General features: G+C 39.6%; 1 protein-coding gene across 1 annotated transcript in view; it reads left to right on the forward strand.

The window, feature by feature from the left end:
- LOC131221143 (multiple RNA-binding domain-containing protein 1) overlaps positions 1–13472 on the forward strand; it is a 56425-nt gene extending 42953 nt beyond the window's left edge. The window contains exons 14-15 of the mRNA XM_058216293.1: positions 12699–12830; positions 13194–13472. Coding sequence (XP_058072276.1) covers positions 12699–12830; positions 13194–13370 — 309 coding nt within the window. The 3' untranslated portion in view covers positions 13371–13472. The remainder of the gene's footprint in view (positions 1–12698; positions 12831–13193) is intronic.
- Positions 13473–14458: the final 986 nt, after the last annotated feature.

The following is a 14458-nucleotide window of genomic DNA, read 5'->3' on the forward strand; positions in this document are numbered from 1 at the left end:
GAGGTGTGTGAAGGGGTGGATTTGCATTGTTTGCTATGGTGGGGCCCACTGCGGTGTGGGTATGTGTGGATGTGCATTGTTTTCTATGGTGTGGCCCACGTGGGGGCCCACTGAGGTGCGTGAAGGGGTGGATTTGCATTGTTTTCTATGGTGGGCCCACTGTGGTGTGCGTATGTGTGTAAGTGTGTGCATTGTTTTTTATTGTGTGGTCCATGTGGGAACCACTATATTGTGTGACATTTGTATTGTACTTAATGCTCTTAACTTTGAGATTTTTATTTTGAAGAATATGACATTTATATATTTTGCTTTTTTCTTACTATTTAATATTTATCATATATATATTTTTAAAAATAAAAAATAAAAAATAGAAGTATTGTGTAGCTTACGCTACACGTTACGGAGGGTTGAACGCTACGCAACACGTTACCGCTATTTAAAACACTGTTCGATACAAGCTTATCACTCAAGCTTTCCTCAATCCCATCTGCCTAACGTGAATCTGAAATAGATATCTTGCTATAGGTTTCGTCATGGGATCAACCATCATCTCCTTAGTAGAAATGTAGCTGAGGGCGACCTTCTTATTATCGCACTTGATCACGGACGTAATGATACTTGATCTCAATGTGCTTGGACTTTTGGTTGTGTTTAGGGTCCTTTGCCAAGTCAATGGCAGAAATATTGTCTAGCTTGATATAGGCTGACGAACGCTCAATGCAACACCCAGAGCTAGTAAAAATCTCCGAACCAATACACACTCTCGAACTGCAGCACAACATGCAATGTACTCGACCTCCATAGATGAAAGAGCTGCAGATGTCTGTTTCTTACTTGACCATGAGATGACTCTCCCTCCGAGTAAGAAGACATCCTGAAGTAGACTTTCCCTTATAGGCGTCATTACCCCAAGCAACATCAGAATATCCTTTGAGGATCGTGCCTTCATAACATAGCTTAGGTCTGTCGTTACTCTGAGATAGCGGAATATACGTTTGATGACTTGCCAATGAGACTGTCCCTGGTTACTTTGATAACGGCTACTATGCTAACTGCATAGCTAATATCCTGTTTGGTGCAAAGTATAGCATACATTAAGCTCCCTACTGCGCTTGCATTAGGTACCGAGGACATGACCAATTTTCCGAATTTAGTCTGGGGACACGATTTTCTGTCTAACTTGGTAGCTTTATCTATAGGGGTTTAAACAACTTTTGAATTTTCTATCCCGAACTGCTCTATAAGATCTTTTGTATATAGGTGGCTTAAGAAAAGCCTAAAAATTTCTTATGGTGATCCCTATTGATTTTTACCCCAAGAATAAAGTTAGCTTCACCGAGATCTTTCATCTCAAAATTCGAGAATAGCCAATCTTTAGTCAATATCAACAATTGTGTGTCATTATTAGCTAGCAAGATATCGTCTACATAGAGATAGTATCAGAAAAGATCTTTCAGATCGTTTCATGTATATACAATGATTTTCTTCACTTATTGTGAATCCAAAAGTAGTGATGGCTAAGTGGAACCTCATGTACCACTGTCTTGAAGATTGCTTCAGCCCATAGATACATTTTAACAACTTGTAGACTTTTTTTGGATGCTTTTTGTCCACATAACCCATGGGCTGTTGCATGTATATCTCTTCATGCAAGTCACCATTTAAGAATGCGGTCTTTACATCCATCTGATATAACTCCAAGTTTAAACTTGCGACAATGGACAAGATCATGCGGATTGAGGAGAACTTTGCAACAGGTGAAAAAGTCTCCTCGTAATCAATGATGTGTGAAACCTTTAGCAACTAATTTTGCTTTGTACTTGTCCACTGTACCATCTGCCTTTTGATATTTAGTACCCACTTATTACCTATCGCTTTGCGATTGGAAGACAGATCTATAAGTTCTTAGACTTTATTATTCTCCATGGAAGTCATCTCTTCGTCCATAGCAGTCACCCAATCAGCCGAGTTAGAAGATAATAATTCTTCCTGATAAGAATCAGGTTCATCATTATCAACCGCAACGCAAGAGATGTTCTCTCACTATCCTGACGAACTATAAGAGCATCATCATTTTGATAAGCAAAACTCTCACTCTCTTGAGATACATCGGGTATTTCAAAAAGTTATATTGAAACCTTCTGCTTCATTCGGCTGGGGTATCTATCTTCGACGAAGGTCAGATTCTATCTCAATCCATCGTCCATGGTCCTCATAAATTAAAACATATCCCTTTGAATGCATGGGGTACCTTTTGAACATGCATTCAATGGCTTTACCATCAAGTTTACCTCTATGCCGAGCAAGCAACAAAATATATCCCAAAGATCCCCAAGGGTGTAGGTTGGCTAGAGAAGGAATCCTCCTAGATCACATCTCATATGGGGTCTTAAGAATGGATTTGGATGAGACTTTATTAAGGACGTATACGGCTGTTAGCAGTACGTCTCCTCAGAATGTGGTGGAGAGATTGGCTTGTGCCATCATCGATCTAACCATGTCTAGTAGCATCCTATTCATTCTCTTTGCAACACCATTTTGTTGTGGAGTGTAAGCCAATGTGTACTACCGAACAATGCCAACGTTTTCACAATATGATTTGAACGTATCAGATGTATACTCGCCACCTCCATCAGATCGAAGGATTTTAATTTTTTTCTCAAGTTGATTTTCCACCTTAGCTTTATATTTAAGAAAACAATCAAAAGCCTCAGATTTGCGTGAGATGAAATACACATATCCATAGCGCGAGTAATCGTTAATGAAGGTGACAAAGTATTGACATCCATTTCTGGCACATACATTGAAGGGTCCACAAATATCTGAATAAATTATCTCTAGTGGGCCCGTGTACCTAACCACTTTAGGAAATGATTTCTTCAAAGTCTTCTCGAACACACAATGTCCACAAAATGACAAATCAAGGAATCTAACAAACCAGAACATACTAGTCTTGTCATACGATCCTTTCCGATGTGACCTAATCTCGCGTGCCATTTTAAAGATTCAGATGCTACAGTTTCATTCGACATAACAGATAAAGCAATAGGTGCATTATCACTATCTATGTCCAGAATAAATAAATTTGAAATTAAATTTTCCTATGCATAGATGAGGTTATTTAGTCTTAAAGAAACTCGTGTCCTGGAAAAACGAATATCAAAACCATCAAATAATAACATAGAAACAAAAATTAAATTCCGACGCATGCCTCGTGCATAAAGAGTATTACGGAGGATTATTTTTCACCCTATGCGCATACGAAGATGGTAAATGCCAATCCCTAATACGTCTTCAACAACATTATTTCTCATATACACCTTGTAATTTCCTTTGGCTACAAGTTGGAATTCTTCGAGTTCTCGACGACTTTGTGTCACGTGCTTTGTTGCACCTGAATCTAAAATCTACTCGTTAAATATAGTATTAACGGAAAAGATTTTAGAACAAATGCCTACATACAAAGTATCTAGTGACGTAGGAATTACCATCTTTTTATGGGCACACTACCAGGCATAATGGCTGGAATTTCCGTAGACGAAGCATATTATGTTAGTCTTTTTCTGCTTCTTCTTTACATTCCCCTTCTTGAGATTTTGAGGGGGTGCTGTGGACTTTTGTTCTTGGTCATTCTTTTTCACCTTCTTGCGAGCTTTATACTGTTTCTTATTAGCTTTCCACTTTTGGGTCTCTGCTGCAAAGGCCTTAGCCGAACTTGGCTGAATTGTATTCATTTCAACATTTCGTACCAAATGGCCACAAAAGTCTTTGAACATATTGATAGAATCAGTATGGTTCAGAATTCTTTTGATTGGAGTCCAAGATTCGGACAAAGAACGGTGCACTACTATCATCTTTTAATTTTCAGTCAATTTGCGCCCAACATTCCCAAGGGCACCTATCATCTGATCCATCTTACGGATATGATCTTTGATGGGGTAGTTGACTGACATCCTGTATTCCTGGAATTCTAATTCTATTGCCCAAACTTTTGCATCTGACTTCTGTGCATAGACATTTGTTAGTGCTTTCCAGATTCCTTTAGTGGTGTCATGCACTTCATACATTGGTATGAGTTCTTTTTACATAGTACTAATTAGGACATTACAGGCAGAACGATTCTATTTATGCCACTTATTGTAGTGGTTCATTGCAGCCCTATGTTCCTAAATTTTCGTTTTCAGCTAATATAGGTTCCTCTTGAACCTTATCGAGAGTATGCGATATGTCGTCCTCGTCTAGAAGGCTTCGCACCTCGCAAGACCAGTTTTCGTAGTTGTTACCATCGAATTGTTGACCTTTGAGCTATTTAGCGATTAATGCTTTGGTGGCCATCTTTACATTACATCAAGTATCACTACTTAGCTATGATCTAAGATATTGTCACCAATCATCAACATTTCTACATGTTATTCAAATTTTCAAGTTATAAAAGTAGTCAACACATCTTAACAAGATCTGAAAGTCCACATACCTGAATGGGCGGTGTAGATTGATCAAGTTCTCTTTTTAAGATAGATTTGATAGTTTTATAAGAATATATTTGTATAACGTGCATCCTTCCATTACAGGTTGCATGCATCATTTGGTGGAGGAGAATTAATTTCCACTCAGGTTATGCACAACCTTTATATATAGGAGCATTCTAGCACTAAGTTTTATATTTTCTAAGAAAAAAGGGGGCTTAGATCTAATCATATTAAGCCTAATTATATCACACATATAAATGTTATCATCAGATTTTTTTAAAAATGAAGTGCTTAGCCATAAAGAGAGTTCTATCATCACTAGTGATCATGTCCATTAGCGATGGATCCGATCATTACCGTTAATGATCATTGTTGATGATGGATCCTATCATCAACATTGATCATCATGGTTGATGATTGTTACGATCACTAATGATATCTAGATCACTAATTCTCAAAGTAGATTTTATCTACACCATCCATCCGTTTTGCTAGCTCATTTTAGGCATGAGCCCAAGACTGAAGCATATCAGAAGCTTGAGTGGACCACACGATAAAAAATAGTAGGAAAATGGCATTCAACATTGAAACCTTCCTAGGGCCCATAGTGATATGAGGGCCCATCTAAAGGACATATCAGATGGATGAGCGGCGGTGATATGGTCACATCCATCCAACTTTGTAATCCCCATTAGCAGGGTCACAGTGGAAATTTGATCATATCATCTCACTTATAGTGAGAAATTGCGAAATAATTACCGTCGCGGAGTAGCTTATAAACGTGGGGTCCACTCAAGCAGCTGTCAGTTGCAAGGTCGGGTTCTCAGGAGAATGATTCGGTGGATCCACTCACCTTTCATCCAACGTACCTTCCACTCGATACGTGGCCGAGTGTGGTGTATCGAGATGGTCATCTAGTGGGCCTCACCTTAGATGGCCACTGGTAAAAATCTAGGCTAATAAGAAGATCCGAGCTGTTGGTGCTACCTACTTTCTCCCGGTTGAAACTAGATCATTAACAATTTTCAGTTCACCGCTAATTTCAAGGACAATGGTTCTACAGCTAGGATCATCTAGTTGGTTTGATTTTTCAAACGTGAGCCATCCATGGAAGGGACCTCTATATGGACAGTTCTGATTCACCATTCTCTAGACACGGTACAATTAAAGAAAAATTAACGGATAGAATTTTCCCATATGTGGCTATTGAAAAAGAGACCAAAGATAATAAGGATTGCCAGATGGATGACAGTGATCATTGAATCTACCTACCATGTATACTGTGGAGAAATGGCTTTAACTTTTGAGTTCTTGATGCACATGTAAAAGTGCATCCAATGGAACAACTAGAGGTGTGCTGTCTTTGCTTTTTAGTTATCTTGCATCCATGCACAGTGCATCCAATCAGTGGTCTAGATCTCGCACATGTTGAGGGTGAAACATGTCTACAGTCTGGACTATATATGTATACACTAATTTTATTGATCTGGTTGTTGGCTGTATAGAGTCCTTGGACAACTATTTGACTGATCATATATGGGTGTAAACATGCCACACCACAGGAATGATGGGATGGAAAGGCCCACCATTTGAATCTAACTGGCATATCATGACATTGATGTTCCCCTCAACCCGTTCACACGGTGATTCGGGTGGTGCATGTGGAAACTATCAGACATGATTTTCTAGGTCCACTGATTCATTCTCAATTGCCAGCCATTGACCACAAATGTCTTTTGTAGATCCAATGGTCTAGATGAGAGTAGGCCTCCAAAAAGTTCTATGGTGTGAACCAATGTTCTACAAACAATAACCCACTTGATTTTTCTTTCTCCAATATGGGACAGTTTCATCCTCACATATTCAATTGATGCTGTGGAACTCATCCATGTAAACATAATCAACGCTTATAAATAAAAAATAATAAAAATATCAGATGCAGTGGGCACTGTCCACAACATGCACATCCAAGAGTCCAGATTTTACACATGCACATGCATCTGCGTGGGCCTAAATTCGGTGCATAAGTGCACATCAAGAGTTACAGTGCGCACACTGATGTGATAACATTCAAAAGCCATGAGCAGGAATCCAATCCAAAGCAAATTTTCTAAAAGGAATTCTTACCTTAAAAGGGCCACTTACCTTTCGTGATGAAAATAATAAATCGGAGATTCGCTGTTGAGTTGCTCTAATACCACTGATAGTAAGTGCGGAAGAGTAAGTCCTCAAGATCTGACGGTCTACACGACATGGAACCTTCACAAAGCCGAAGATGAACGATCCAGATCTAGCAGTCCGCTTAATCACTACTAGAGCAGATGGGTCTAATCACCCCTCTGATTCTACGGTATAGATGGCCTCGGATTACGATCTATGGATTAGATCATCCCAAGGAAAAGCTAAACGGACAAATTTCTATGTACCACTATTCCTCTTTTTACTCTTGTTTTTTACGGAAGAGGCCTAACCTCATGGGACCCACCCACTAGTAATTGCCCACCAGTGGGCCCCACTGGCCTATGTCCAACAGGTTGTCCATCTTTGACTTTGTGCGAATGTCCATAAGATCGTGTAGATACCATTAGTTCCTATGGGCCACCCATCCAAGCCTTTTAAAGTGATTTCAAAGCAGTTAGGACAAATCTCTGATCTGCGTGAATCAATTCTGCGAGGTAATTTATCTAATCTCAAATCTTATTAATTTAATGCCCGTCATTTTCCCATACATTGATTGTTCATTATTCCCCCATTCTGTTTAAGACCCAACCGAATATTATTTGTGAGAAATGGTGGCAGCCATTACCCCCGATTAATGAAAAAGGGGGGGCAGAAAGAAATTATATATATGTAGGTATGTATGTTTATGTATATATATGGATTGGGGAGCTGGCCACTGCTGGCATGGCAACTGCCACCAGCAAAAACAACAGTGGCGACTGTATTGTCGGTAACCTTGCTCCTATCTCTCTTTTTTCTGTTTCTTTCCCCCCTTGTCGGCAATAGTGGTAGTAGTCGCTGCTGCTATTGCCAGTTCCGGCAATGGCAGTTGTGTTACCGATCCACCGCCCACAAAAAAAAAAAAAAAAAACATGTGCAAACACATCCTCTCCCCTCTCACAATCATTAGCCATGGTCATTGCTGTTAGCAATTGTGGCAACATCCCCATTAGCAGCCTCTCCCTCTCGGTTGGTTGCGGCAGCTGTGCCACCCCCCCCCCCCCCCCAGGGTTTAAGATGAGTGATAGCGATGATAAAGCCCAAGAGATTGGTATTCTTTGAAACCTTAAGATAGGAGAAAATGAAGGGTAATGGGTTTTTGTTGTGGGCCTGGGTAATCATTCGATGGGCTTTCTTAATTTTGGGCTTGATTTGAGATAGGTTTTTGCTCTCCCAATGGCCTAAAACTCTTATAGATGATGTCCTCCACTATGAAACCCATGGACAACATCCATTGTTGCCTAGTCATTGTCAACAGGATGTTTAACTTTGTGCACTCAAATTCGGGCTTGGGCTTGGGATCATTAACTCTTAATGTGGCTTTTGATGGTTTTCATGACACCATTATTTCGTTACTTTTATGTGATCAGATAGGGAACATTATATGCCATCCAGGGCATCTGGACAGCTTATGTAGACTCGACATCTGTGCATAAAACTAGATGGGCTTGAATCAAAGTCTAGTCTTTTAAGATTAAGTGAATCTAGTTGAGGGCTTGAATTGGCCATTTGTGAGCTGATATGGGCCATGACTTGAGAAGATACTGAGGGCAATTTAGTGAGATCATCTGTCCAATGGTGTGGTTTGTTTTGTAATTAATGGTGCTAGTCTCCTATGATGATGATCATTAATGTATGGATTAAAAAAACAGCATTTAATAAAATTTTAGAGATATTTTATGGAGTTTTATATGGTGATCATAAACCACCGATGTTAGTGGGCTCCAAGATGCCTAAAATGCATGACCCATTGTAATCTAATGCTTTCTCATTATCGATGCACGTTTGTAGATTATCGTTGCACATCTCCGTGCATTATGATTGTTCCAGCCCTCATTTACATCGTTATTCTGTTGCGGTTTATCATAGAGGGCCCTTGTTTCGGCTTGATATTAAAAATATTTTTCTACATGGAGATCTCATAAAGGTCTATTTGGAGCAAATACCCAGGCTTGTTGCTCGAGGGAAGTCAAGTAAGTTTTGTAAGTTAGGAAATGCAATTTATGGTTGAAGCAATCTCTATGTGCATGGTTTGATAAATTCACTAAAGATGTGTTCGCCTTCGGGTTACAGTGAAGTTAATTGTTCCATCTCTATACGGAGAGGGGTCACTGGGTTGATTGTGCTAGTTGTATGTGGATGATATTGTGGTAAGAGGTGGTGATAATAGAGGGATCGAAGATCTCAAGCAATATCTACAACATCACTTTCTAACGAAAGACTTAGGTCATCTTCGATATTTCCTTAGGATAGAAGTTGCAAGATCAAAGGAAGGTATTAATCTATCTCAAAGGAAATATATCATGGATTTTCTCACCGGTATATAGAAGTAGGCCTTCTTCGTGCTAAGCAGGTTGAGACACCAAAAGATCCAAATCATAAATTGGTTAATGATCAAGGAGATGTAGTTGAAGACTCAGGCAGGTATAGATCATTGGTTGGAAAACTTTTTCTACTTGACCATCACGAAGCCAGTTATATTATATCATATATTGTAAATGTGGTTAGTCAGTTCATGAGTTCTCCTAGGATCCCGCATACAGATGCAATAGTTTGAATTTAACAATATCTTAAAAGGAGCACCGGGCCAAGGACTTTATACAAATGACATTATCATATCTAGGTTACAAGGTATTTTGATGTGGATTGGGCAGGTTCTCCAACTGATAGGCAGTCTACAATTGGATACTGTATATTTGTGGGATGATTTGATTACATGGAAAATTAAGAGTCTAAAGTTTTGTAGCCCGATTTAGTGCCAAAGCAGACTGTTGAGCTATGGCTCATACCATATGTGAGCTTGAGTAGTTAAAGAAGCTGTTATAGGAAATGGGTTTTGTAGTGAATCAACCGATGTAGTTGTTTTGTGATAATCAGGCAACCTCTCAATAACCCAGTCTTTCATGAGAGAGCCATGACTCCCACTTATACGTGAGAAGGTTTCTAGTGGTGAAATTTTTACGCCGTATTTTTTTGATGTGTTCACTAAATCTCTTGCTTGGAATTAGCCTTCACACATTTATTCTAAACATCTATGTGCAACTTAAGGAGTGTTAATGATGATGGATGTGGGCCGTATGATCGTGCAACCCACCTAGATGATTGCAATAAGGGCCCTACAGTTGTATGGTCCATTTAGTTTTTGTTATTGTTCACGTAGTTCCTAATGCAGGGGCATTTTCACACCGGGCTCGAGTGGGGTCGCCTGTGGGATGCAGGGGCACACTCGGGGTGGGCAGGGCCCACGGAGGAGGTCTCGTGTTCGAGACTCCTCACTGGGGGTGATTAATGCATATTTCATACCGTGCTCGAGTGGGGTAAGCCTTTGGGATGTGGGGACACACTCGGGGTGGGAGGCCTGTGTGAGGCGGTACACATGTGATTCGGGGCCCACGAGAGGGGTTCGGCCGAGGTCATAACCCATGAGATGTGGGGCCTGGGCTATGAGATAAAGGGGTTAATTTACCATGCTCTAACAGTTCGAGCTTTTAGAACAAGTGGTTAATTGTCCCGCGTCAAATTAGTATCAGAGCGGGAGGTCTCATGTTCGAGACTCCTCACTAGGAGTGATTAATGCAAGGGCATTTTCACACCGGGCTCAAGTGGGGTCGCCTGTGGGATGCAAGGGCACACTCTAGGTGGGCGGGGCCTAGGGAGGAGGTCTCGTGTTCGAGACTCCTCACCGGGGGTGATTAATGCGCATTTCACACTGGCCTCGAGTGGGGTAGCTTGTGGGATGCGGGGACACACTCGGGGTGGGCGGCCTGTGTGAGGCGGTACCCATGTGATTTGGGGCCCATGAGGGAGGTTTGGCCGAGGTCCTAATCCATGAGACGTGGGGCTTGGGCTATGAGATAAAGGGGTTAATTCACCATGCTCTAACAGTTCGAGCTTTTAGAGCAAGTGATTAATTGTTTGCATCAGTTCCTTAGTCATATTGTTTGCACTTAAGGAATAAGTCATATTCTATTAGGCAAGGAGCATTTTTGTCTTTTTATTGTTTTACTACTTAAAGATATAAGATGTTGGAAATGTCTAGCCTAGCACCTCCTCTTCTACTCTCTTTCTCCTCTCTCACTTTTTCCTTTTCTACACAAAACTACAATACCGTTACATTCAATACAGTGCTCAATATTTTCATCTTGTTTCTGTATATATTTTCTAAACTAAAAGTTTAGAATCATATGAAAATTATCTTAAGAATTATGAATTATAATTTATCACTTACAAGTTTTAATTTTTCCTCAATAAAAAAGATAACAGATTATTGAATGCATGCTATGTTTAATAAAGTTCTAAAAAAGCTTGAAAACAATAAATGGCAAGAAAAGTCTTAACCAAAGTTTGGAAGGTAATGAGAATGTATTTTAAACATTATTGACACATGTACCTAGCGTTCGAAGTATTGGTTTTGCTACAGGTTTCGGTAGCCGGGGAATATGGAAACAATATTAATATCGTTAATATTATCTTCAATAATCGGAAATGTGGGAAAACATTGGGAAAATGGTGGTTTTTTTGTGAAATTTCAGGAGATGCTAAAATACAAATATTTGCATATTTAGGAATAAAATTTTTTGCAAAAAGAATGCATGCATGATAAGTTTCCATTTAATGGAGGCCTAAAAGCATGTGTTGTAGTAAGAAATCAGTCCAACCATCCCATCAATTCCATCTACCCACCGAACCATCTATTGAACCATCCAACTTTCCATCCAAACATCCATCAATAGTTCAGAATATTGACAACACATAATATTTCGCCGAGAAATCATCGACAACTGGAAAGGAAATGAAAGACTGTGGTCTCAATATCGCCCATGTTGCAATAACGATGATATTGCGATGGTATTAATATTATCCTCGACAATTTAAACACTACATACAACCTTGCACCCATTTAAAAAAAAATAAATTAACATGGAATTTTTTGTAATAAACAGATCTTTTGCGATATCGATACATTGGCGATATTATCAAAATATCGCTGATACCTCGGTGATACAAGCGACACTTGGGATTTACAAAGTCGAAAATATTGCCAATACATGGGCGATATTGATACATTGGTGATACAAGTGACACTTGGAATTTACATAGTCGAAAATATTGGCAATACTTAGCGATATATTGCCAATACCTGGAATTTCTAATACTACCTGTGTTATCGGTATCTCCGAGTTGGAGATACGTGTAATACAAGAGAGATTAGCTTCTCTTTCTCCTAAGAAATTATTATAGATAAAACCCTTAGTACAAATAACACGGTGTTCTGCAGGAGCATCTAACACTGTACATTCTCATGGTTCAGGATCTGCTAAAATTTGATTGACCTAATCTAGATCCTATAGGTGGCAGTGGCTAGGCAAAACATCAATCAAACAGTAAGGATGATGCCATTAAGTTCAATTTCTAGTATTTTCCAAGTGGCTGATATGATACCTGGTGGCAATATTTTGAACAAATAAACAGAACTCATTTATCACTGCTAGTTTCTTTTACCAACATACATATTTTTTAGTTACTTGAACTTGTATGATTTGTGAATTATTTGATTCTAGGAATTTATATTTTGCATCTATCAAATGCAGTCTTCTTACAATATCTCTGATTTATTATTATTATTATTATTATTATTAATTATTATTATTTATATTTATTTATTTCTTTACTTTCCATACTTCTATAAAGAGCACAGAACTCTACCTTCAAGCGCATCTCTGTTCACAACCCCTCTTGGAATGTTTTTCAATCTCAATTTATCTTTTCGACATCTTTTTTTTTTTTTTCTTCTTCTTCTAGCAAATGAGGTGTGAACTTTCCATACTTTGTAAAGAGCATGGAACTCTACCTTCAAGTGCATCTGTTCACAACCCCTCTTGGAATATCTTTCAATCTCAATTTATCTTTTCGACATCTTTTTTTAAGCAAATGAGGTGCGTCACACGTGCCGGTATTATTTGATTTTTTTTTTTTTTGGCATTAAACAAATTTCTTCTCATCTTTCAGATCAAGAGCTTAAGGCTGCCAATGAAGTTTGGGGGACACAGAGGTTTTGCATTTGTTGAGTATGTTACGAAGCAGGAGGCGCAGAATGCAATGCGAGCTCTCTCCAGCACCCATTTGTACGGTCGGCATCTGGTATGACTCTAGTCTCTAGAAGCTCTAACTTCAGGAATTATTGGGTCCTGCTCATCAGCAAAATACAGTTTCATGCTTCGCAAGGCCTCTGTCGATGTGGATCCCATGGTTCATGTGATCCAGACTTGCGATGACTCACCATGGATGTAAAATAGGGAATGTCCCAATGATCTCCCTTGGTAGATCCTATCTATGGCCTACAAAATAGATGGAAATAGATGGTTGAAAACAAAATGTAGCAATCGTCCAAATCTGATATACATGACAGGGCTCATTGTATCAATGATATGTGCCAACCAACCTATGCATATTCACACATCTCACAGTCACAAGTCTCACAACTACATCTGCTGATCATTTCAGGTCCTGGAGCGAGCAAAGGAGGGGGAGAGCTTGGAAGAATTAAGGGCACGGACGGCGGCTCAGTTCACCGATGAGCAGAATGGATATCAGAACATGTCGAAGCTGTCCAAGAAAAGGAAACACCTGTCTGTTGTTGATGAAGGCAATGTTAAGTTTGAAAGGATTACAGGTTTTTAATGCCTGTAACTATAATTTCTGCATTTGTTTTGCAGAGGATAAATATTCTTTTTTTCTTTTTGGTTTTTCTGTTGCTTGCCTCTATGAAATATAATTATCTTAGGGCACGGCTTTAGTATGCCCAACACCCACATTATCTCCCACCATCTAAAGATGGTTGGTGGGACTCTGGAAGAGCATTGAAAAAGTCAAAATTTCAAAAGTGCATTTTAAATGCGCATTATGATTCCCACCACCATTTTGGATGGTGGGAGAGGTGCACCCATTCTCTACTCTGTTGTATTGAAACTCTTCCCTTTCTCTTCTGTCTTCTTCATTTTCAATCAATTTAAAAAGTCTCCTTCAATTAATGAATAGTGCAGATAGGGTGAGCTTCTGCTCATCCGAAGTGCTTGCGAAGGCTCTGTCATTCTCACCAGGAGACCCTTCCCTGGTCACGAACATGGCTGATCGGGAGGTGAAAATCCGAGATTCGGTCTGTTGTCCTCATTATAGTCCTAGAATCAATAGAGTTTCATGGGAATACATCCTCTCTTTTCAACTTAGTAGTCCTATTATATGTGGATTGCGGAACGAGTAACTCATCCATTTTTCCAACTCATTTTAGGAGACGAGTCCAAATTGAAGCATATACAAAGCTCAAGTGGACCACACCACAAGAAACTGTGGGAATTGAATGCCTACGATCGAAAAATCCTTGGGGCCCACAAGTTTTGGATCAAGCTAATATTTGTGTTTTCTCTTCATCCATGTCTGTGTGACCTTATCAACATGTTGGACGATAAATAAGCATCACTGCATATTAGGAAGGTTTCTCCCATGGACCTCATTGCCCCCACTTTCCTGTGGTGTGGTCCACTTAGAGCTTTGGATACGCTTCAATTTTGGGCTCGTGCCCTAAACTGTGCTGATAAAACAAGTGAATGGCGTGGACAGGACACAAATCACAATGGGCCCCACAGCTCACGCAATCCCTGGCGGTCCTAGCATGGTCAGTACTATAGCCCACTGTGTAAGTCAAACCATGTGGGCCCATTATCCCCTGCGTAGCCATGTATGGTAACATCATATGTTAGTTTTGCACCTTT

This window comes from Magnolia sinica, chromosome 12 (genome assembly GCF_029962835.1).
Source record: "Magnolia sinica isolate HGM2019 chromosome 12, MsV1, whole genome shotgun sequence".
In the NCBI taxonomy this organism is placed as follows: domain Eukaryota; kingdom Viridiplantae; phylum Streptophyta; class Magnoliopsida; order Magnoliales; family Magnoliaceae; genus Magnolia; species Magnolia sinica.